General features: G+C 60.8%; 1 protein-coding gene across 4 annotated transcripts in view; it reads right to left on the bottom strand.

Annotated features, from left to right (window-relative positions):
• DENND3 (DENN domain containing 3) overlaps positions 1–22200 on the bottom strand; it is a 50095-nt gene that overhangs the window by 4058 nt on the left and 23837 nt on the right. For all 4 annotated transcript variants that reach the window (XR_013351962.1, XM_077847427.1, XM_077847428.1 and 1 more), the window contains exons 10-20: positions 20953–21049; positions 19392–19495; positions 18882–19075; positions 16679–17200; positions 13171–13430; positions 12349–12519; positions 11281–11410; positions 9077–9184; positions 6238–6377; positions 3148–3302; positions 1817–1950 (exon numbers count right to left, since the gene is read on the bottom strand). Coding sequence is in view for 3 of the 4 variants with exons in the window: in XM_077847427.1 (XP_077703553.1) it covers positions 1817–1950; positions 3148–3302; positions 6238–6377; positions 9077–9184; positions 11281–11410; positions 12349–12519; positions 13171–13430; positions 16679–17200; positions 18882–19075; positions 19392–19495; positions 20953–21049 (2015 nt within the window). In the remaining variant the exon portion in view is untranslated. The remainder of the gene's footprint in view (positions 1–1816; positions 1951–3147; positions 3303–6237; positions 6378–9076; positions 9185–11280; positions 11411–12348; positions 12520–13170; positions 13431–16678; positions 17201–18881; positions 19076–19391; positions 19496–20952; positions 21050–22200) is intronic.

Below are 22200 nucleotides of genomic sequence, written 5' to 3'. Positions count from 1 at the left end.
GAAGGACATGATCAGTCTCTCCTTCCTGTGTCATCAACAACACCCCGGACACAATAAACTCCGTCGTGTCAAACGTGAGGGAATGACTAAAGCCCGACAGAAAGAGCAGTGCACACAAGCAGACCCACAGATGAGCCAGGACCCCGCAGAGAAGGGCTTTAGACCAAAACTACGAGTAAGTTAAAAAAGTTACAGGAAGATGCGGAGAGGATGGTGGACATGAAGAATGCAGGAGAGAAATCGGAAATTCTCGGGCTGAAATGAAAATCTGGACAGGTTCAGCCACAGACAGGACACAGGAAGGAAGGAAGGAAGGGTCTTCACCCAGGTGAAGCAGAGGAGGAGGAGGAGGAAAAATTCTAGCCATGCCTGAGATCTCTGGGACAGTATCAAATAGCCTCCTGTATATATTTGAATATCATATTATTATGTGTTTATAATACTACATAATTCTAGAATAAATACATGTGCATTTATATGTACACACACACGTACGTATATATATAATGAAAATCCCAGAAGACACAAAGGAAAAATGGATGACAGAAATACTAGGAGTGGGGCCCCTGGGTGGCTCAGCGGTTGAGGATCTGCCTTTGGCCCAGGGCATGACCTCGGGGTCCTGGGATTGAGTCTCACGTCAGGCTCCCTGGAAGGAGCCTGCTTCTCCCTCTGCCTGTGTCTCTGCCTCTCTCTGTGTCTCACATGAATAAATGAGTAACATCTTTAGAAGATTCTCTCCTGCCTTCTAGACTAACAGGAGGACAGGTGGGAGGGAGAAGGAGGTAAGGACGGTGGGCTCGTGCCCACACCTGTCGTAACGGTGCTAGAGGGGGTTGAGCAGACCGACCCACAGACATTTCTGCAGACACGGGGACGGGACGGCCTCCAGGCCACCATGCGATGCCACCGCACACGGCCACCAGGGCGCTGATGGCTAAAACCAGAACAGGTTTTGGTGAAACAGTGCAGCAGCTTCGGAGGAGAATCTGTGTCTCAGGGTAAACACGGGGTTAACCCCCGGATGATCACAGACCACGAGCTCTGAGTCCGCCGCAGCAGGAGCAAGCTGCAGGCAACATCAGGGGCTCCCTGAACACCAAGGGCCCCTGCCGCGGGGTCCATGCAGGGAAGGTTTGGGAATGGGCAGCTCCCCCCAACCCCAGCCCCTGACGGGTACAGCCTTCTGCTGAGATGGAGACGTGCCATGTCTGGGTCGGTAGCTGGTTATGTGGCGTGCACCTTGTCACCCTCAACAAACGCCCACGACTGTGCACCTGGCCATGGGTAAAATACGCTTCCAGTTGAAAACCCTGCCTTCGCGACCATCCCCCTGGTGTCTGGCATGTCCGGGGAAGAGTCACAGTGCGGGCCACGCTCGCGCCCTGGGAGGCTCAGAGACGCAGGACGTGCGCCACCAGGCATAGCCTCCACGCCTCCTGTCACACCCCGGGCAAATGCCTGGCCTGGGGCCCGTGGTGACGCGGCCCTGCCCCACCTGCACGCCGCTGGGGGGATGTGGGCCGCACACCCTGTTACAGGGCCGTGGCTGGAAGGGGCACGATGATTCCCGGGAGCATGAGGGCCAGGTTCACGCTCCCAACAGGGCCCAGCAAGCACAGGAGGCCGTGGAGGAGGGGAGCCCTGGAAGAGGGGAGCCCCAGGGAGCTGAACACAGGAGGGGAGTGGGAGCCAGTGAGCACAGCAGGGGCTGGAAGGCTGGGAACGCGCTCAGCGGAGGGAACGGGCCACCAGCTCCCAGGGAGCCTCCTCTGCCGAGAGCGGGGCCCAGGTGGACACGAGGGCCGGGACTTACAGCACCACAGGCAGCCGTCATGCAGGCTGATGGACGAGAGCCCGCCGCCCGGCAGCTGGAACCTGCTGGTCACACGCAGGGTGCTCACGTTCCACGCCAGGACCGTCCCATCCGCGCTGCACGAGTACACCTTGCTGGTGGTGCAAACAGACAAGTGTGAGTCGGGCTTGGAAACACCTTAACCCAGACGAGCATGACGCTGCTGCGACAGAAAAAGCCACAGCAGGGATGATAAGTGACGCCCAAGAAAGGCGATCCGTGCCGCCAGAGAGCACGTGGATCCGACAAGACCAACCCGGCAGGAGAAGACGGTGTCCCGGGGATGCCTGGCCTTGCCCCTCAGCGTCCGCCGCCGTCTGTGCAGAACCGTAACAGGGCCGTGGGGCTGAATCGAGCCCCGACCCAGGGCGAGGCCCAGCCGGGCGCCATCCCCGCCTAAGGTCACCATCAGTGCCCTGTGGGCCGCCCATGGCTGCAGGAGGGGGTGGGCGCTACCCAGGGTGGGGTTAACTTTCAGGTTAGCGCCTTATGTTCTGAGCCAGGCCCGACTGCAGACGACGGCACCCCCAAACCCCGGCGATGAGGTGGCGGGCAGGGTTGACGGAGGGGACAGTGGAGCCGGGGGACCCGCGCCCCAGGCCGGGCTGCCTGCGTGAAGTTGGCGACCTGCACGGGTCATATGCTCGCTGAGCCTCTGCCCCCTTCACCGAAGGAGGGGACCCTCTTCATTCTCATGTCTCCCCTGGGCACCTCCCGGGTGTCAGGCCCTGTCCTGACTTGGGACACACAGCAGAGAGCAGAACAGACCGGTTGCCTGCCTTTGAGCGGACGTTCCTCGTACAGTGAAGACGGGGAAGGAAGCAAACATGCCTATGGACTGAACCGCAGCCCCCAAAAAGGTATGCTGGAGCCCTCCCCCTCTAGGCCCTCAGGATTGGGAGGAGGCCTCCACGGGGGCGCCCAAGTTCACGTGCACAGGGAGACCCTAACCCACATGACCGGTGTCCTTACAGGAAGGAAGTCTGAACACAGGAAGCACCGTGTGGAGACACCACGGGAGTGAGGTGTCTGAAGCCACAGGTCTCGGGCGGAGCACGGACACCAAGAACAGGCGAGGAAGGCCATGTGCCACCTGCCACTGAGCACCAGGCCTTCCCCGGAGCTGGCCTACGGGACAGACCTGTGCTCGGGACCAGAACGAACAGGAACATCCCCTGACTTGGCTCACGCAGACCTGGCCCTGTCCGCAGGCGCCCACGGCGACGTCCCGCTAGGGCCCCCGACCCACCCGGGACCGAGTGGCCCCTTCTCCCGGCACAGCCCGGCCATACCTGGGTGTTCCGTTCTGAGCAACCAGGTCCGTGACACTGGAGCGGTGGTCGGTGAGCTGCTTGTTGCAGGACATGCTGTGGATGTTGATGATGTAGATGACCGAGTCCTCCGAGCCGACCCACACCTGGTTCTGCTCTGCCATCACCATGCAGTTCTGATGGCAGGACAGGAAGAAACGGGAGGTCGTCACGTCCCGTGAAGCACAGCGGTCCTAACCCATCGAGTCCCTGCAGACGCGGCGCCTCTGCTCTGGGGAGACACTCTGGGGGGACACGCGCCAGGCTGCTGGAGCCCCGGGCACATGCTGTCCACTGACCCGCACATAAACTCGTGTGTTTACCACTCGACCTGGAAGGCCCGACAGCGCACGGCAGCGCAGCTCCCTGCTGGGGGCCTCTCTCAGCAGCAGAAATCACCAGGAAAACGCAAAAAGGCGACAACCACTAAATAGGCCGTGAGGACACTTGTCTAAGGTATGAGCTGAAACGGGGCAGCAGGGCCACAGCTGGTTGGATCTCCGCTGGGAGCGTGCACTTGCGACGGCCCATCTCCCCGCGGTGAGGGGTGTCCGTGGACGGCCCTGCACGCACCCTGTTTGTTCTGTTACAGGTAACCTTCGAGCTGCAGAACTTGCCCGCGCGGAATCCGCAAATAACCAGGACCGTTTAGGAGCTACAAGCAGAACCGCTCCGCAGCCGGGAGGGCTCCCGAGGACTCGGCTTGGCAAGGCCCGCCACCGACGGTTGCACAAAGGCTGTCAGCAACTCGACACCCAGGACACCCAGGACTGAGACGCCGAGGGCGCCGGGCCCAGCACGGGAACGCATGCGGCGCAGCCGTGTGCACTGAAGGTCGCAGCACGTGCAGCCGCATCCCCGATGGGCGCTCCTGGCGCCTTCCTTCCTGCCAGCTTCCCGCTGCCTCACTTTCTGGTTTATGAGCCACTTTCCCTTCTCCGTCCTCCCGACGTGCTATGCGGCCCTGGTAGCTGAACAAACGTCGGAGATTTTCAAACACAAGTGGATTTCAAAGAGTAAAGCCTGCGTTGTGTCGGAGGGGTGAGGAGGAGGTCTGCCCGCCGACAATCACGCGGGGGCGGCCGAGGGCTGCTCCTCGTCAGGTCAGGAGACAGAGCTTTATAGAAATTGGTAGTTTATTTATTTATTTTCGAAGATTTTATTTATTTCAGAGAGAGCGTGCACGCGAGCCAGGGGAGGGGCAGAGAGGGCAGCACACCCCTGCTGAGCAGGGAGCCCGACGCGGCTCGACCCCAGGACCCTGAGATCATGACGCGAGTCAGACGCTTAACCCACCAAGCCACCCAGGCACCCTGAAAATCGATAGTTTTAATTTTACCAATGAAATTTTTACTGATAAACATTCCCGCAAGTTAGGAAAGGATGCTAGCTTACTAATTTCACAGTTAGTCACTTGAAAACGCCCTCTCTGGGGCGCCTGGGGGGCTCACTGGTTCAGCATCTGCCTTCAGCTCAGGTGACGATCTCGGGGTCCCGGGATCCAGTCCCGCATCGGGCTCCCTGCTCAGTGGGGTGTCTGCTTCCCTCTGCCTCTGCCCCTCCCCCAGCTTGTGCTCACTCTCTCACACAGATAAAATCTTAAAAAAAAAAAAAAAAGTTTACTTGTTTGGTATAAAAAAATACTAAGAGCAAAAAGCCCTTTCTTTTGAGGCATCTACCTGAGAACTGGTATGATTCTAGTAAAATGTCTTTCTTTAGTGGCCCAAAGATCGCTCAGATGAACTACTTTGAACTTCCACGTTCAGAGGCGGCGGCGTTTTCTTGAGATAATGACCCGAGCGTCTTCCTTGTCAAACAGTACGGGGAATCTCGGGGAGACGAGCACGAAGGTGTTTTCACACCCCCGGGATAACTTCCTGCCCTCCCTAACTGTTGCCCGGCCTAGCTGGGGGCAGCAGAGGTCGCCGCACCACGCAGCCTTTGGATTTTCCGTTATTCGGTTATGAGAAAATCTTTGAAACGCATATGACTAAGATCAACCGGAAAAACATAAAATTTAGCACAAAAACGATTTCCTCCGTTTCTCCTCGTGCTCGGTCTCAAACATTATTAGACCGTAGTGAATACGGTATCTTGGGTCCTGTCACTTTACCACCTGGGGCTCGCTGCGTGGACCCGGGGGCGGGGGGGGGGGGTAATTCAGTGACTGCTTACTGCCTTGCTCACAGGAGGCTCGCCGTTCACGCAGCGAAGGATGAGCCCAGCCCCCAACAACACCTACATCTGAATTCACGGTATTTCTGTTGTTCACAGCAGTTCTGGAAGCCCAGTCTGTGCCCCAGATTGCCACATTATTTTGAAAGGATGGAACGTGGCCACCCAACCTGATACCTGGTGGTGCTGACCACAGAGGCGCCGAGCTCCCATGTTAAGGGAGGCGGGAGGGCGGGAGGACTTCTAGCACCGCCTCTTGGGGCAGCAGCTGCTTTTCTACCCTCGGAGCAGTGGTGGTGGTGGTGGGGGGGGGGGGGGGCGGGAGGGGTCACTGAGCTGGACACCAGGCAGGAGCCCTGGAGCAGCGGCACCTCCCCACCTGCAAACTCCGGTGCCCGTGACATGTTCCCACCGTGCAGCTCGCTCCCCTGGCGGCTACAGGCCTCACACAGGACCTTGGGCCGAGGGGCGGGGGGTGCTGTTCTGCACAAGCTGATGTAATCAACTTCATTTAAATGAAAAAGTCATCAGTCTAAAAGCTCATGCCTCCATATCCTGCCGATATGGTTCGACCTGTTGTTGGTTTCCAACCCCAAATGCGTTAGGATAATGCGCATGTCTGCCCAGGGTCAGAGATGTACACACGAGCAACGACCCTGGCCTCCGCATCCCTGGCATCCAGCTTCAGATTCCAGGCTGGGGGTGGCAGGAGCCACCGTCTGGTCACATAAATAAGAACATTTAGAGGACGGGACAAGTTCACATTTAGTTGAAAACCTCACAATGCAGTGGAACGACACGCATCCCGCTGCCACGTACAGTGGACATTTCCATCCTTCCAGAATCCACAACCCGATGTGGGCAGTGGCCTCGTCCGATGGCCCTCCGCTTACTCACCAACTTGGAGGCGCCCACTTTGAAGCACTGCTGGTGAATCGTCCAAGAGGAAGCGTCAAACACGGTCACCTTGCCTTCGTCCAGAGCACACCATAACTTGGGGTGGGCGTCCTCTACTTTTTCTGCTGGGTCTAGATGCCCTGAGGAAGTAAGCAAGCCACACACGCTGTTAGAGGGAAACCCTCTGACGCGCAGCCCGACAGGCGCCCTTACTCGGGCACTGCTGAGCACCTGCCGAGGGCCGGGCGCCAAGCTGGGTGCTGGGGACAGGAGGGGGAGCACATCCTGAACCACCGTGCCCCCGGGAGGGGACGAGCTGGCTTCAGTCAGAGGACCACACAGATGATGACTGCTGACCGGGGACCCGGCCAGGACAGCTTTGTGGACCCGGGGTCTGGGGGATGGGTGAGCCTCGGGAACACCAGCGACCCCAGCAGAGCAGAAGCAGGTGTGGGCCAGGGACAGAGGCCGGCGGGGAGGGTGGGGGCAGAGCGGGGCAGGAGCCCCCGAGCCGTCCCAGGGCACCCCCTCCAAGGGCGCACCAGACTTCCTCTTGCTCCACATCCGCACCCACACTCGGTGGTGACAGTCCTTCATTTTGGCCACTCTGACGATGCGGATATTCGGGCTTTCGGACCGTGGCTGATTTGCATTTCCCTGATGGCACATCCGGCTGACGGCCCTGACGGCCACGTGGAGGAGATCTTCGTGGCGAGCTGTTAGGTCCCTTGCTGTGTTTGATCTGGGTGGTGCTATTTTTGATCTGTAGCCATTCTGATCTGTAGCCTCCTGGACGCGAGCCCGTCTTGGTTCTGCTGTGCTGCCAGCACCCTGTCCAAGTCTGGGACTACCCTGTTCACGCTCGGGAAAGTGTCTTTTTGAAAAGATTGTATTAGTTACTTGAGCGAGCAAGACAGCAGGGGTGATGTGTGTGTCAGGGGCGCGCAGGGGGAGAAGCAGCCTCCCTACTGAGCAGGGAGCCCAACACCCGGGATCATGACCTGGGCCGAAGGCAGATGCTTCACCCACTGAGGCACCCAGACGCCCCAAAAGTGTCTTCTTAAAGCCCGTAATCTCAATAGTCAAATCCACCAACCTCTTCCTTCATGGCTCATGCTGCTGTAGGCTTCCTCCTTCACCCCAAGGTCATGCTCCTCTACATCAGCTACTAGAGGTTTGCCTACTTTTGTCATTTATGTTTGTTCGTGGTTTCCATCGACTTGGAACTGACTGCGTGTGACCTGAGGTGCAGCCAAGCTTCACGTTTTCCATATGGATGCACGACGTCCCAACCGATGTCATGTAGGGTGAGGACTCTGTCAGTCACCTCTGTCACAAGTCAAGGAAGCACAAAGGTGTCGATCTCTCTGGGACAGTCACTCCACTGGCTTCCTGGGCCTTGGGGAGATACCACCCTACACACTCCTCAAGCCCACCAGGCACTGGGATGCTTTGAGGCTGGGCTTCGGGGCCGGGGGCTGGCTCCTTAATGTTTGGGGAACCCTTGGAGCCTGGAGCCACCACGAACGGGTTTACCAGCGCTCCCCTTCTCAGCAGGTCCTGAGCACTTTGTCCCTCTCTCCCGTCAGCACTGCCCAAAGCTCTGCTCCGTTCCTCAGGCACCACTGCCAGGGTTGGCAGACGCTCTACAGGACAAAGGGGTTCCGTCGTTCTTCATGGCGGTTTTCTACGTTGGCCCTTCTAGATGTTCTCGGAGGGAAGTTGGTCGGAGTTACCTAGTCGATCACGACAGGAGGCCCGGAGTCCAGGTAGCGTTCACGTACAGGAAAATAACTTAGGTCTAGAGATAGTCATTTATCCAGACACCACGATGAAACCGGTCTGTGGTGTTGCAGTCAACGGGAGCCTTGACCGGATCAATCTGTACGTCTCCAGCGGAGTGGGGCCGCCTGTGCTGTCCTCCTTCACACTCAGTCTGTCACTGTGCGGAGTCTTCAGGATGATGGGTGAAGAGAGAAAATGCTCTTCTCCTGCTGGAACACAGCTTTGCCAGCAAGCTGCCCATGTGGGACCAGGTGGCCTGGGGCACAGCTGCGGAGTCAGAGACACGAAGGGCACCCCATGGCGCTCACTTGCTCACCTCACGCCCTAATGAGTTGAAGCAAAGCTCCCAACTGTAAGGTTCTTTTCTGCCCAGAACGAAGTCCTTTATTTTCCACCTGGTGAGCCCTGCGAGTGACCTTCCCGTCGCAATTCTTTACAATCAGCCTTAAATAAAAACATCTTGGTTCACGCTTAGACCCGCAGCCGCGCTGTCTGTACTTCATCCTGCCGCAGCCTGGAGGGAGCCGGGAGGTCCGCATGTGGGAGGAGGGACGCGCAGCCACACCAGATGGACAGGAACCGTGTTGTCTCGTCCAGATGCGCAAACCCACGCACCTACAATTCTTAGATAAGATCCCGGGTGTGACCGCTTATGGTAATAGGCCCAGGATAAATGCCCCCAATGGAGAGGGTACGAGTACAAGCACTTTCTAGACTATAAAGTGCTGTGCAATGTGAGGAACAGCTGGGTTGCAGCTGAGTCTCCATGGAATGTGTGCCCCATAGGAGTCCCTGCAGGCTCCCCCCGGCTCCGGCCTCCACGATGCGGGGTCTCTGTGGGTTCCCCCAGCTCTGGTCTTCACGAGGTAGAGTCTGCAAGTGGCTCCCCAGCTTCCACTCCTCACTCAGGGCTCTGCCTCAACAAGCAGCAGCCCACCTGGCCCCCACTGGCCGTACATCACGTCCTGTCCCCTTCATGTGGGGACTGGCCTGGAACATAAACCCAAACTCCCCAAGCGCTGAAGAGAGCAGCAGGAAGCCAGCAGCCCCTCACCTGGAGTATACAGCAGGACGTCCACGGCGTGTGGGCAAGTCTCTCCCGCTGAGGGGTTTATCTTGTGCTTCAGGGTTTCCGAGGTCGTCCTGGGAACTGGCGTGGACACTGAAATGCAAGGCGCTGTTAGTGTCATGACCCGGGGACACCGGCATTCTCCCACAGCTGACGCCCGGCCTTCCCCAGAATGTTAGTTTTGGGGGAGAGCCTCGTAGGCTTGAAACCAGACCCTACAGTGAGGCCTCCCGCCCTCGCGGTGTGTGCGGATGGCGGGCGAGCGGGACACGGCTCCCTCCCCAGCAGGAAGCTGTGTGGTCTGACCTGTCCACACTCGGCCGGACCTAAGACGCTCCTCAGTGACCAAATACTCTCAAGACGAAAGCGAGAGAACTCGCCCACGAGCGGTCTCCCAGCCTGGGCGCGTGGACGTGTCGGGCCACTGCTGCGGCTGCTGTGGGGACAGTGGGCAGCATCCCTGGCCTCGCCCACAGGTGCCCGCAGTGCCCTGCACAGCCTCTACTGTCCCCGGCGTTCCCAAGTGCCTCCCCCAGGGATGGCGTGTGGGATTTCACAGAATTTCATTTTTAAACCTCCCATCGTGGGGGGCCCAGGGGCTACTGAGGCCCGGGAGCAGCGCCGTTCCCTCACAAGCTCTGCACGCCAGAGAGCAGTTCCTGGTGGTCACAAGGGGTCAGGACACTGAGCCTGGGAGCCGGCCTTCGCCACATGGAACAGGGTGGACAGCGAGAGGAAGTGGGCGCGTGTCGGCTGCCACCACGGCAACAGTCGCCCGTTTACGAAGGAGTCGGCTTGTGCGTAAACTCCTGATGAAGATGAGGCGTGTGTGTGGACGGAGACAAACAACTGAACGGTGAGCGACACACGTGGCAAAGAGCAAAACGGGCTGAAGCGAATAAACCCGGAACTGAGATTCTGGAGCAACGTTTGAGAACCCGAGTCTCCAGCTGTGCACCCGGGAGAGGTGGCAGGCGTTTGCAGCGGCATTACTCACGACAGCCAAATGGAGCAACTGCCCAACCGGTCAGCTGACACATAAACAGCGGTCCACCCACACGATGGACAGTATTCAGAGAGGAGTGACACAGGCCCCAGCGTCGGGGGCAGACCCGAAAGCCCCGTCCCAAATGAAAGCAGCCACCCACGGGAGGACACGTGTTGTGGGATCCGTGTCTGTCAGCTGCCCAGATCAGGCAAATCCAGACAGGGTGGTGGGGGCCCGGGGGCTGGGGGGCGGCTGCTAAATGCTACAGGGTTTCTTGCTGGGGTGATGAGGATGTTCTCAGGTTCACTCTGCAGCTGCTGCCGCACAAGCCCGTGAATACGCCACCCTCGTGAGCACAGCATGTAAATTCTCTCCCGGTAAAGCCCTGATGTAAGGACCACGCACCCAAACAGGACTAGAGATGGTCTTAAACACACCCTTGTGTTCTTTGCCTGCGTGTCATGAACGTGACGCCACTGGCTGACCCAGCACAGGGCGAATGTGGCTCCGAGGGGTGGTGACAGGTGAGCCGGCCTCTGTTTTTTTCTCCTTTATGCAAATTGCAAAACTGTTGGTTTTAGATCATTTAAAAGTTGAAACAGACGGAAGTAGCTAAAATGATAAACTTATTCTTACCCATTCGCTATTTCCTAGACTTGAAAAATCCACCCCCCACCCCCTGCCCCGTATGGCTCCCAGCACGTGAGAGCCAGATTCAAACCTACACGCAGGTGACCTGAGAATTCCCATCCGGGGAAAACAGCACACCGGGGGCCTCCACGCGGGCACCAGCGCACACACCGGCCGCACACAGGGGTCCTGCAAGCTGTCCTGGGGGCACGCTCCCGACTGCAGAGCTCCACAAGCTCGCCGCCACCCGGGAGCCACTCCGCAGCTGTCCGCAGACCCCGACTCCACTTAAGCAGCCAGCAGAGATCTGTTGCTGGCGACCAGGAAGCCCGACAAACAGCACCGAGCGTGCAGGGGGTGTCACTCAGACCTCAGACAGGCCCTGGCAGGCGCAGCGCGCCCAGGGGCACGTTGGGCGGGAACAGGAAAGCAGAACGGGTGCTACTCAAAAACAAACTTGACAGCGTAAAAGGGAAGAAGGGGGACGTTGTGGATGCGTTCTAAGGTCAAGCAGATATAAGCCCGAGGGCACGCTCGGGACACCACGGCCCGTCACACACGCTTCCCTTACTTTCGTTCTTCATCCTGTCGAAGTGAGACAACTTGGAGGCGGCGTAGATGGCAGCGGGGGACTGCAGCGTGCCGACCACGGCGTCCATCAGCAGGACGTGCGTCAGCGCCTGCTGGATGTACTGCGGGTCCTGCGGGAGAAGGGGCTCCTTTCAACACGGGCTCAGTGTGTCACCGTTCAGGGCCACACGGGCAGGGTACGCTCGGAGCTGGAACCGCTGTTGCCCATCGCGGTTAAACACCGGTCGGTCCAACCGGGGGCCGCGGGCGTGTGCCGCAAGGGGCCAGGCAGCTGACCCCCAGGCTCCGCGGACCCGTCACCCCTGTGGCAGCCACTCACCCTGCGGCCGGGGCTCAGCGAGAGGCGCTGCGTGGCCCGTGGGCTTTAGTCTGTACGGGGTGGTGCTGAACAAAGCCGTGGCCGTAAAGTCAGAGCGTACCCGGCCCTGGAGGGGCTGGCCACCCTCGCAGCGGTGGTCTGGGCCCCGGGGCCTGGGGACGCTCCCCGCATTGCCCCCGCGGACCGTGGGCTGCGCCCTCTTCACGGCCCCTGCACTACCCCGTGTGAGCCCCCACCCACGCTCTGGTCGTGGCTTCGCTGTCCTGTCCTGCCACTTACACTGGACAGACGCCTCGCCCCAAGGGGCCTCCGTGCATCCGTCCGTGGTGCCCCCTTCACAACCGTGAAATCTTAACTCCGTGCACTCAGAGCCATAGCACGGCCCAAGAAGCAAAGGCACACGGATCGCGAGGCTGTAAAGCTGCCTCGGGGAGGACGCCAACTGCCCCTGCCACGACCCTGGTCCTGCGGAGCGTCGGAGGACTCGCCTGGAGCAGGGTGTGCCCAGGAGACCCAACTCAGACCTGAGTCCAGCCCCGTCCCTCCGCGGTGTCCCCAAGGGCCACTGGCCACCCGCTGGGTCACGCAAACCACAGCGCCTCCGGGGCCGCTGGCAGCACCTCTAGCCCGACCCGGGCTCTTGGGACCAAGCCCGAGCCCCCGAGCTCACGAGAGCCGCACGGGAAGAGGGAGCCGCAGGCTGGGATGAGCAGGTGCCGCGTCCCGGACCTTGTGGTCATCGGCCAGCTTCTTCCCGGCCCACATCTCCTTCACCATCAGGTGCCACAGGTCACACTCCGTTTTCAGATTAGCTTCAAACACTTCCTTCTTGGACACCACTTTAATTTTTAGAGTCGGAATTCTCAGAAGCAGAAATGCGACCGTGGTGCTTCTCACTTCCTGGGGAGACACAACAAGTGGAGGCCGGTCAGTGCCACGGGCCCTGGCAGGGACTCGGGGTCCGCGATGGGAGACGGCAGGCCTGAGGTTGGGCAGCGGCAGCCCGAGTTCCGGCCGCCCGTCCTCACCGCCGTAGAGGGTCCCCGTCATGGGAAGGCAGGCCCGGGAGGCAGGGGTGGAGCCGGCCGGCCAGGCTGTGGGCCTGGTCCTGGGCGGGAGGAGACGGATGGCCAGAGTGTGGGGCCTCCGTGCCACCCTGCTGTCGGCACAGGTCACAGCGGGTCGGGGACCCAGGCGCGTCCCCTAACTGGCGGGCTGTGGCGGCACCCATTAGCTCATCAACACATCCCCACGGGGCGATGTCCACGGGGCTCAAACAGGGTCCCTCTGCACCTGAGACGCCTCTCCCTGGAATTCCAGGAGGGAGTCTGGGGTGGAGGACAGGGTGGGGGACCCGCCGGCTGCCGTCCACCCCCTCCCGCCTCCCCACCATCCCCGCCCGCCTCCCCGAGCGTACAGAGCTGGGCTAACTCGTGTAACCAGCCTGTTGAACGTGAGGCGTGAGGCGAGGACGCAGCAGCATCCCTACCAGCATCCCCACGGCAGGAGGGGCGCCCCCAGGCACTGGGCGGTGTGGGTGGTGGTGCTCACCTCAATGTTCCTGAAGGTGGAGATCTCCACGTAGCCCGGCCTCCCTTCCGTCAGGAGGAACAGGCGCTTCTGGGTCATGGCGATCTTGCCCACGCCGCGGTTGGTCTTCACGGAGCTGGACAGCTTGTACACGCATTCGTTCTTATCCAGATGCTCCGTCACCGACAGCGGCAGGCTGACCTCCTGGGCCTCCGCCTCGGCCTCCTTCCAGCAGTTGTAGAAATCCTTGAATGTTTCCGGGTCAATCTGTTTCTGGTGTCCTGGATTTTGTAAAAAAAAAAAAAAAAAAAAAAAAGATTTCTTACGGCCCCAACACGGAGGCCAGCGGACGGCCAGCTCCCCTGGACTGCACTGCCCGCACCGGCCAGCAGGTGGCGCCAGCACTCAGCGCCTCCCCCCCGCCCCCGTCCCCTCCCCGCTCCCCCTGCACCCTCTCCCCTCTCCCCCAGAGTGGTCACTCCCTCCGGGGGATGGGGACAGGATGGGGACGCCCGTGACCTGAGCCCAGCAGCCCCTGCAGCCCCTGGGTCACGCTTGTTATGGTGGCCATGCCCCGGGTCACCGCTAGACCTGGTGGGAGGCATCCTGGGGCCGGCCACGAGGGGAGCAAGTCCTCAAATGAAGCTGATGCTAAAGAGACCAGCCCCTGGGTGGCCCTCCTATATCCCTGGATCGAGCCTTGCCTGAAGCCAGCCCTATCTCTGTATTCTTTGGTCACGTGAGCAAGTGAGTCTTACCACTTGTCACCAAGGCGACCGCAGTGGATACGACAGCCTTTCTAAATGCCCAGCGGTCATGGGCTCTGGCGCCAGAGACCTAGGTCGGAAGGCCAGCTCTGCTGGTTAGCGCTGTGACACCCAGGAAGCCGTGTAACGAACCTGCGTGCTGATCTGCAGAGCGCAGACGGGCCCCGCCTCACCCCCGACTGCCGAGACGTCTGGCCGTTCTAACCCCACCTTGGCTGGTTCCGCCTCGGCCCGCATCCTGACCGGCGTGTCCCTCTCCCTGCCCCCCTCACGTCCCACACGGCCCGGCCTTCAGAGCTGCCCGCCCCCACGGCCTGCCGCACCGGGCGCTGGAAGGCCCTAGATACAAGTAGGAGGTCCCGCTCTCACGTTCTAACACTTGAGGGCTCCTCATCTACACCCGGCCCCGAGTTCCCCGGGACTGAGCCCCTCGTCCCTCCATACCCCACGTTCCAGTCGTACCACGGAGACTCCGAAACAGACTCTACGTGCCTCTGCACGCACTGGTCCAGAAAACTCCTACGCATCCTTCAAGACCCACATAAAACATTCCTGTGCTCCCTTCCCGGCCAAGCCAGTCGTCCTGGCCGGGCAGCTGCCAAGCTGCACACACGTTTCAGGCACGGCACCGCCATGCTGTGCGACACGTGCGCCACCCTACATGGATCCGTCTTGATCCTCCTGCCCCCCTCAGGACGCCGGCTGTTCACAAATCAGGAAACTGAGGCACAAGGAGGGAAGCCCTTGTGGGCAGGGTGAGTGTGGAGCCGAGCCCTGTGGCTGGGCGGATGCTGCGGTGTGCGGGGGGCTGTGCCTTCCCGCCGGTGCCGCAGGAGCCCCGTCCTCCCAGCCAGCCTCACGGGAGGCCGACCCGAGAGGGACAGGCAGCTTGGGCCAGAGCCCTCCCGGGCAGCAGCGGAACCCGACAGCGCACATCCGAGAGCTCCACGCGCCCATGGGGGCTCACTGGTCCCCAACTCTGCACAGAAACGCCGATGGTTCCGTCCCACACCCTGTCACCCCGTTGCGCGGCAGAGGTGGTGTCACTGCAGCCCCAGGCCCCGTGGCCACGCAGCACACACCCGGCCCCGCGGCCACACGAGCAGCCACGTCAGTCTGTCCCACGACGGGAGCGTTGAGCTTCGACTCCTCTAACGCGTGGCTGTTAGGCCGGAACGTGTGTCAGGAGCTGCCCTGCAGCGGCTCGCACGTCCCAGCCCCAGGACCACTCGCTGGTGGTGTTTGCGACGTGAAGGTGACCAAAGCGACAACGGGAGGTCAACGGCCCCGTCCGCATCGCCCATGCCCGCGATGCCCTCGGGGCATCCTCTGCATTGCTGCTGGCACAAGCCTGGGAGTGCTGGGCACTGGCCACGCGTCCAGCGGTAAAACCACATTCCCCAGGCGGCCACGTGCCGCGGGAGCGGGACTGACCCTGCTCCTCCTGCGGGGGAACAGCGCTATCCAGGGCCCTCGGTGTCTCGTGCCGCGGGGCAGCTGTCAGAGCACGGGCCTCTCGCTCCCCAGTGGCTGGATGCTGTCCCCCTTGGGTTTTCCACCAACTGGCTGCCCCGCATCCTCGTGAGGGCCCCACAAAGGGAAGGGGCAGGGTCTCCCCTGAGAGGCGTGTCACGGGGGTCCTGTGCTCCCCCTGCCTGGCTGCCCGGAGCTCTCTGTCCCCCTGGACGTGGCTCATCCACCCGCACTGTCCGCCCCACAGGTGCCCCCTGGGTACCCGGCCTGACGAGCTCCATTGCGCCCTGCCCGGGCCAAGGCGGTGTCACGTCTCCGCGGGGAGGTGACGGGGTGGGGGGGCCTGGCTGCCTGCACCTGAGTCAGACTGACGGCCTGGGGCCGTGGACAAGCCTCCACTGTGGGAGAAGCAGCACACGTGTGCATGAACACGGGGGCACGGCCGAGCCCAGGGGAGACGCTGCCAGGCCCACGTTCCACAGAGGACGCGTCTGCCGAGGACACAAGGTGGCCCCACTGTTCTAAGGAGAAGACGACGATCCTGAGACAGAAATGGACAGAAGACGCCGGGACAGCTCCCGGACACTCGTCCAATCCACAGAACATGGGAGGCAGCACCCAGCGCGGTGCGGGGCGGCAGGAAGTGGGTGTCTTACGGGCAGTGCAGCCCCCGAGGGCAAGGGCAGCTCTCAGGATGGGGACACCAGCCCCGGGGAGACCCGTCCACAGCCACCTGGGGAAGCGGCTGTGGCGCAGGTCACCAAGGCCTCTGACGGGCCACCGATGGCCAAACAGGCAAGCGTACCGTGCTCTGCCCCTGCCGTGCCCTTGGGAACCCGGTTCCATAAACCAGACGTGCAGGTGAGGGGTGAGACGTGATGCTGAATGTCACCGAGAGACACCGACACAGCAGGACACAAGTCCGCGTAACTCGAGACCACACGAACCAACGTACCGCCTTTGGACACACCCATTTAGCAAACATATAAGGACACGGTCGGAAGGGCACGCTCACGTTGGGGTCGGTGGTCCCCGAGGAGGGAGGGGCAGAAGGTCCCCAAGGGACCAGGCCACGAAGGACCACACGGCATTCCGGTCGTGCCGCTGGCTGCGCAGGAAGCGGTCCCAGTGCAGGAGGGACGGCACACGGGGAGCGGGTGCCCCGGGGGGCACGGAGCCTGCAGCAGCTTCGGGGTCTCCGGTCGCACTCCCCACACCCTCGGGCGGCCCCTCCGCGGACTGGTCCCCACGTACCGACACCCCACGGTGGGGCCACGGCTGCCTCTTACCCACAGTCAGCGCCTCGAACAGCCGGTGGATGGTGTTGGTGTCCTTCACGATGCCCGACTCCTGCACCCTCTTCACGAAGTCGTCCAGCTGCATGTGCTTCTTGGGCAGCTCGAAGTTCTTCACGCGGTCGTCCGGCTTGGGGGCCTCTCCCGGCTTGTCCACCACCTCGCTGATGAGCCGCCGCAGCTCAGGCACACGCTCGGCCTGGGCGCGCTGGGGGCCCGATAGGGACCCCACCGTCCTCCGAACGAGATCGGCAGGAAAGATCCTGATGTCCGTCTTGTACAGGCTCTGAAAGTCCAGCAGGGCGTCCAGCAGCTGCCCCTGCATCAGGTGCACGGCCCCGCGGAGGTAGTAATACCTCGCCAGGAGCACGGAGCTGTCGGGAGCCAGGAGCCCCATGGCCTTGCTCAGCAGGGCGACGCAGTCGGAGTAGTAGGCCTGCACGCACTGGCTCACCAGCGGGAAGTGGATCTCTGGGATCTTGAACGTGTAGGTCGACGGAGGAGTCACGTTCAGGACTAGAAGGGAAACACACACACCGTCAGCTGACCCTAAACCCCGCGTGTCCCCGTCATCTAGTCTGGCTCGACGTTTCTGCGCCCCGGGGGGCCACGTGAGGTCAGAACCTCTGAGCCTCTTCCAGGAAGCTTCACGTGCCTTGAGCTGGACGAGGGCCCCCCGAGTCCCCCACTTTGCTTCCACGGCACCCTAGGATAATCGTGTCTGCTAAGACATCAGTGCTAAATGGAAACATCTGGTAGCGAGTCTTCAGGGGAGGGTCACGTGGACAACCTAGGCCGGGGAGCGCGGCAGGCCAGCGCGAAGCCCCGTATGCTGGCGGCTTCGTTTGGCTTGACGGCCACACTGAGACACGGCCACCACCATCGACCTGCCTCACGCACGCACATGCTGCGGCCTTGCTCGTCCCAGGCGCGGTGCTGCTACGTGCCGGAGCTGACCAACCCAGCCGCGTCTCACGGATTCCGTCCACGTCACCTAAGGGCCCCCCAGGAGGCCAGGGGGCCAGGCCAGGCCTGGAGGAGGGCCACCCCCCACCCCAGGGAGGTGGCGTCATCCGTGAAGCCTGGAAGGGCTGGGGGGCTGTGGATGAAGGTTCAGAGGGCGGAGAGGGCACAGCGCCCGCCCACAGGGCAGTGAGACAGTGACAGGCACCCCTGGCTGGCAGGAGAGCAAGTACAGGCCCGGAGGCGAAGTCCCCGGCCCAGGGCACACGGCCTGCACGCGCTGTGGGGGGCCCAGTACCAGCAGGTGCTGCCTGGACGCCTGCTCTGACACAGGACCTTCGTCTAGAACACGCTGCCGCCCTGAGGCCTCCTGAGTGTGCCTTCCTTAGGAGGCACCCCTGGGACCTGGTGTCTTGGCCCAGGCAGCGGCCACAGGGCCCCCTGACTCATGGCACCTGGCCTTGCCCCCGGCCACTGTGGATGGAGCGCAACTCCTGAGGGTAGACACCCAAGGCACACGTGGCACGTGCTGCTGCAGCTTACATGCAAATGAGACACGGGCTTGCACGCGTGCACACGTGCTGTGGAGCGGCTTCACACGAAGGAAACTGTGCACACAGACCTGCCTCCGAGACGGAGCTGCAGCCCAGCATGGTGGTGACGGGCCCATGCTGTCCCTCCACCTGCCGTCTGCCACCAGAGGGGGAGGGGGGCCTGGCCTCACCATCCCCGCTGTCTCTGCTGAAACGCGGCTCCCACACCCAAACCCCATCAGCAGCCCTGCTGCTGCTCTCCCCGTGCCGGCGGGGCGCCCACCCGAAGCTCAGGCTCTGACTTCCTGCTGGGAGCGTGGCTCCATGAGGGCCGGGGACACCGGGGCCTTTGTACCCCCGGGAGCCAGAGATGGCGCGGCACCCACTGGGGCCTAACGGTCGTCGCGTCCACGTGTAAACACGCATCTTGCACGTCCTTGCGTGTGCGCAGACACCAAAACCCTGTAGAGCGCTGTCTACAGCAGCATGACCGACGGTCGGAAAATGCAGGTAAGAAATCATTTTCCATAATGAATATAATTTGCAAAGTAAATACTCTAAAAATACTTCAAACAACTAAACTGCTAAAAAAAGAAAAAAACCCGCCCTACTCCCCTGCACCGAGACAGGCTCAGCCGTGGTCAGCGACATCAGAGCCGGGTGACAGGAGACAGTGCCCCAGACGGGGGCCGGTGTATCACCTACGCTCCCGCAGCCCGTGGAGTCGACTTTCCGCAGTGACGAGTTCCGGGCCAGCAGCTCGGGAACCGCTATGTCCTGCAGGTTGGGCATGCTGACCACCATCCGCCTGTGGACGGCGTGCAGGGCCGAGGATTTCCGCGAGGCCATTTTCTCAATGGTTGGTCTTCTTGGACTTGCCAGCATCCCGTTTAACCTGGGGTTAGAGAAAAGCAACACCTTATAGATCCGAGTACGGCCAGAGACCACGTCCCAGCCCCTGAGAGTCCTCTCCAACGCGGCACCTGGAGCCAGATGTGGACACACTCGAGTGGAAAACAGGGTGGGAGCACCGTGTGTGGGTGTCCCCAGGCGCAGTGAGCAGCTGTGTCCCCACAGGGACGAGCCCAACGTGTTATATGTTCCTAAATGTGAGATTTTCTGGTCGATTGTATCATTCATCCACCCAAATAAATCCACACTCCTGGGGCGTCTGGGTCCCCAGAGTCCCGCGCCCCCATCGGTGGCAGCACCTGTCCTCCTCGGACTGCGTGTTGAGGTCCATCTGGGCGAAGGCGTCCATCCTCCTGCTGAGCCGGGCTTTAAGGAAAGCGTGAAACATGTAGGTGTCCAACACCTGAAACAGACCACGGGAGGCCAGTTACCGCCACGCTCTGCGGTCAGAGTGCCCATAGCGCTGCCCGGCCCCCACCCCCACCCCCACCCCGGCCACGGCCTCTCCTCGGACACAGGTTCCTAAGCCAGTAGCTGTCTTTACTGTACCCTCCACATCCTCCCCAAACACTCGGCATTTGAAAAATCACCAGAAGTTCAAAAGCTCAACCACCTTCCCCTGGTGACAACGAGGGCCACGGTGTCCTGTGGCCTCTGATCCTGGATCTCTGGGGACCATGGCCCCCTCCTCGCAGCAAACGCACAGGCTGGTGCACACCTGTGGCTCCCATGACCCAGCTGCTGGTCTCTCGAGGGAAAAGGCAACCCAGCTGCCAGAGCTTGTCCCTACCCTGCTCCTTGCTGCAGGCCAGCAGCCCGCAGGGGACAGGGCTCAGGCCCAAAGGCCACTGCCCAGCCGGGGGACAGGAAGGCTGCAGTGGTACAGGGCCCACATGCAGAACAGCTGCAGGAGAAGGCAGGCAGGGAGCGATGGGAGGTGGCAGCTGTGGCTCGCGGGGACCGCTGGGGCACTGTCCATGTGCCCAGGGAGCAAGCAGGTGGACAGTGGGGAGCTCAGCTCCGTCAGCACTGGGACCTGACGGCTGGGGTCCCCTCAACAGCAGAGGGTGGGGGGAGCATGGAGTCCGTCCAGCAAAGGTCAGAGGGCAGACCCGGGGGGTGCAGGTCGAGGGCCGGTCGGCTGACGTGAACGACTGCCATGTGGCCCTGAGGCACGAGAGCCGCGGCTCCGCAGCAAGGCTCGGACGCCCCTCCGGCCACCAGCTGGACAGGGCGCCACCGAGGCAGGCAGCCCAGCTTCCCGCCTGGAGCTCGGGGCTGAGGCAGCTCTGCAGAGGGTTCTAGAAGCCAGCATGGGACGCCCTCCGCCTTGGCTGGGCGCTGCCCTGGACGGGGAAGCCCGCGGAATAAGGCGGAGCAGGAGCGGGGCCGGGGACGCGCCGCGGGAGGCCTGCGCTGGGGAGCCCTGCTGGAGGGGGAGCCTGGTCCCCGGGGAGAGGCTGCTCGAACGCGGCGGCTTGAAATAGACGAGAACGGAAGCGTCCCACGTGCCTGTTAACACGTGGACAGAAACACAGGGCCGCCTGCCGCGCCCGACGGAACGGCCCCGCCTCGATCTCGAGGAGGTGGCTCGAGGCGCACACGTCCCCCCGAACGCATCACCCGTGACACAATGCGTGTGTCTCATGACACATGACACGTACGTTACACTCCAAGGAGCTGACCCCAAAACGGAGGGAGGGCCAAGGGGTCAGAAGGAACCGCACCACAACTAACTTTCTGGAAACACTAGTCATTAATAAGATACTAACCGATGCCGGAGAAACTTACCTTGAACATCGTAAGGACAGAAACGTCCACGGGACAGAAGACGCGCACACGAGCCCACGCCCTCCTCACCTGTCTGTAAAACTGCTGGTCCCCCGGAGCTCTGGTTTTGAGAAACTCCTCGCTATTAAACACCCTGTGTTCATAATTTAAGTGATTCTTCACTTCCCTAGTGGAGAGAAAGATGGTCGCAGGGCTGAGATATTTTTAAATACGGGAGAAAGTCGTCCGTCTTTGGCGACACACACGACAGGAAGTACACCCTCTGCCAGCCGGGACCTGGACAAAGGGGACCCGGACCCCAGGGGGCTGGGGCTGGGCGCGCCTGCTGCTCCAGCTGCCCCGCGACGCAGGCTGGCTTTTCCGTCCCAGGAGGGACATCAGGGCTCTTCCCCGTCCAGACCCAACTTCCTCCCGCAGAGGACACGGCCGCCACGAACGGTTCTCACTGTTCGCACACAGCGACCCCCCGGGGCAGGCGGACCCTCGGAGCGTGAACCCACGCGACCTGCCTCTAACGGGCTCACAGGCCACGTTCCCTGTGTAGGACACTCAACGCTTTCCACTGTCAGGGGAAAACTATCGAAGGGACGTAGAGTCTGATAATCTGTATTTTCGTATTGTCTGCTTCTTTACAAATTTGTCAAAGCTTATAAGGTCTTTAAAAAACAACAACCCAAAAAATAAAAAATAAATAAATAAATGAATAAAAATAAATAAAAATAAATAAAAAACAACCCTGGGACGCCTTGGGGGCTCAGCGGTTGAGCATCTGCCTTTGGCTCAGGGTGTGACCCCGGAGTCCCGGGTTCGAGTCCTGCATCAGGCTCCCCGCAGGGAGCCTGCTTCTCCCTCTGCCTGTGTCTCTGCCTCTCTCTCTGTGTCTCTCATTAATAAATAAGTAAAATATTTTAAAAAAAGAAAAAAATATTTTTAAAAAAATAAGTAAAATATTAAAAAAAAAAAAACCCAACCTTTTTCATAAAAGATTTCATTTCAAAAGGACAAAAGAACAAAATAAAAATAACATATTAGCATCCATACTGATTATACTGCCCTGAGTGGTGGCCGCTGCCCCGTCGTCCCATGTTTTTCCTGGTAAGTTATTTGTTTTAGGGAAACGTACATCTGGAGTCACTGAATAATCACAAAGAGCGTGCTCAAGTCCGCAGGCTCCACTCTCAACCCGGCAGGTCCAGAGGCAAAGCGATCAAGGAGAGAGTGGGGAAAAAAATCCAGCCTGAAGGCTCTTTCGCTAAAAATAACCCTTCACAGACTTGCAATATAATCTAGGCACATACGTATCATACACGCCTCAGA

The sequence above is a fragment of the Canis aureus genome, chromosome 14 (genome assembly GCF_053574225.1).
Source record: "Canis aureus isolate CA01 chromosome 14, VMU_Caureus_v.1.0, whole genome shotgun sequence".
NCBI classification, from domain to species: Eukaryota; Metazoa; Chordata; class Mammalia; order Carnivora; family Canidae; genus Canis; species Canis aureus.
This window is presented reverse-complemented; position numbering and strand designations above follow the sequence as displayed.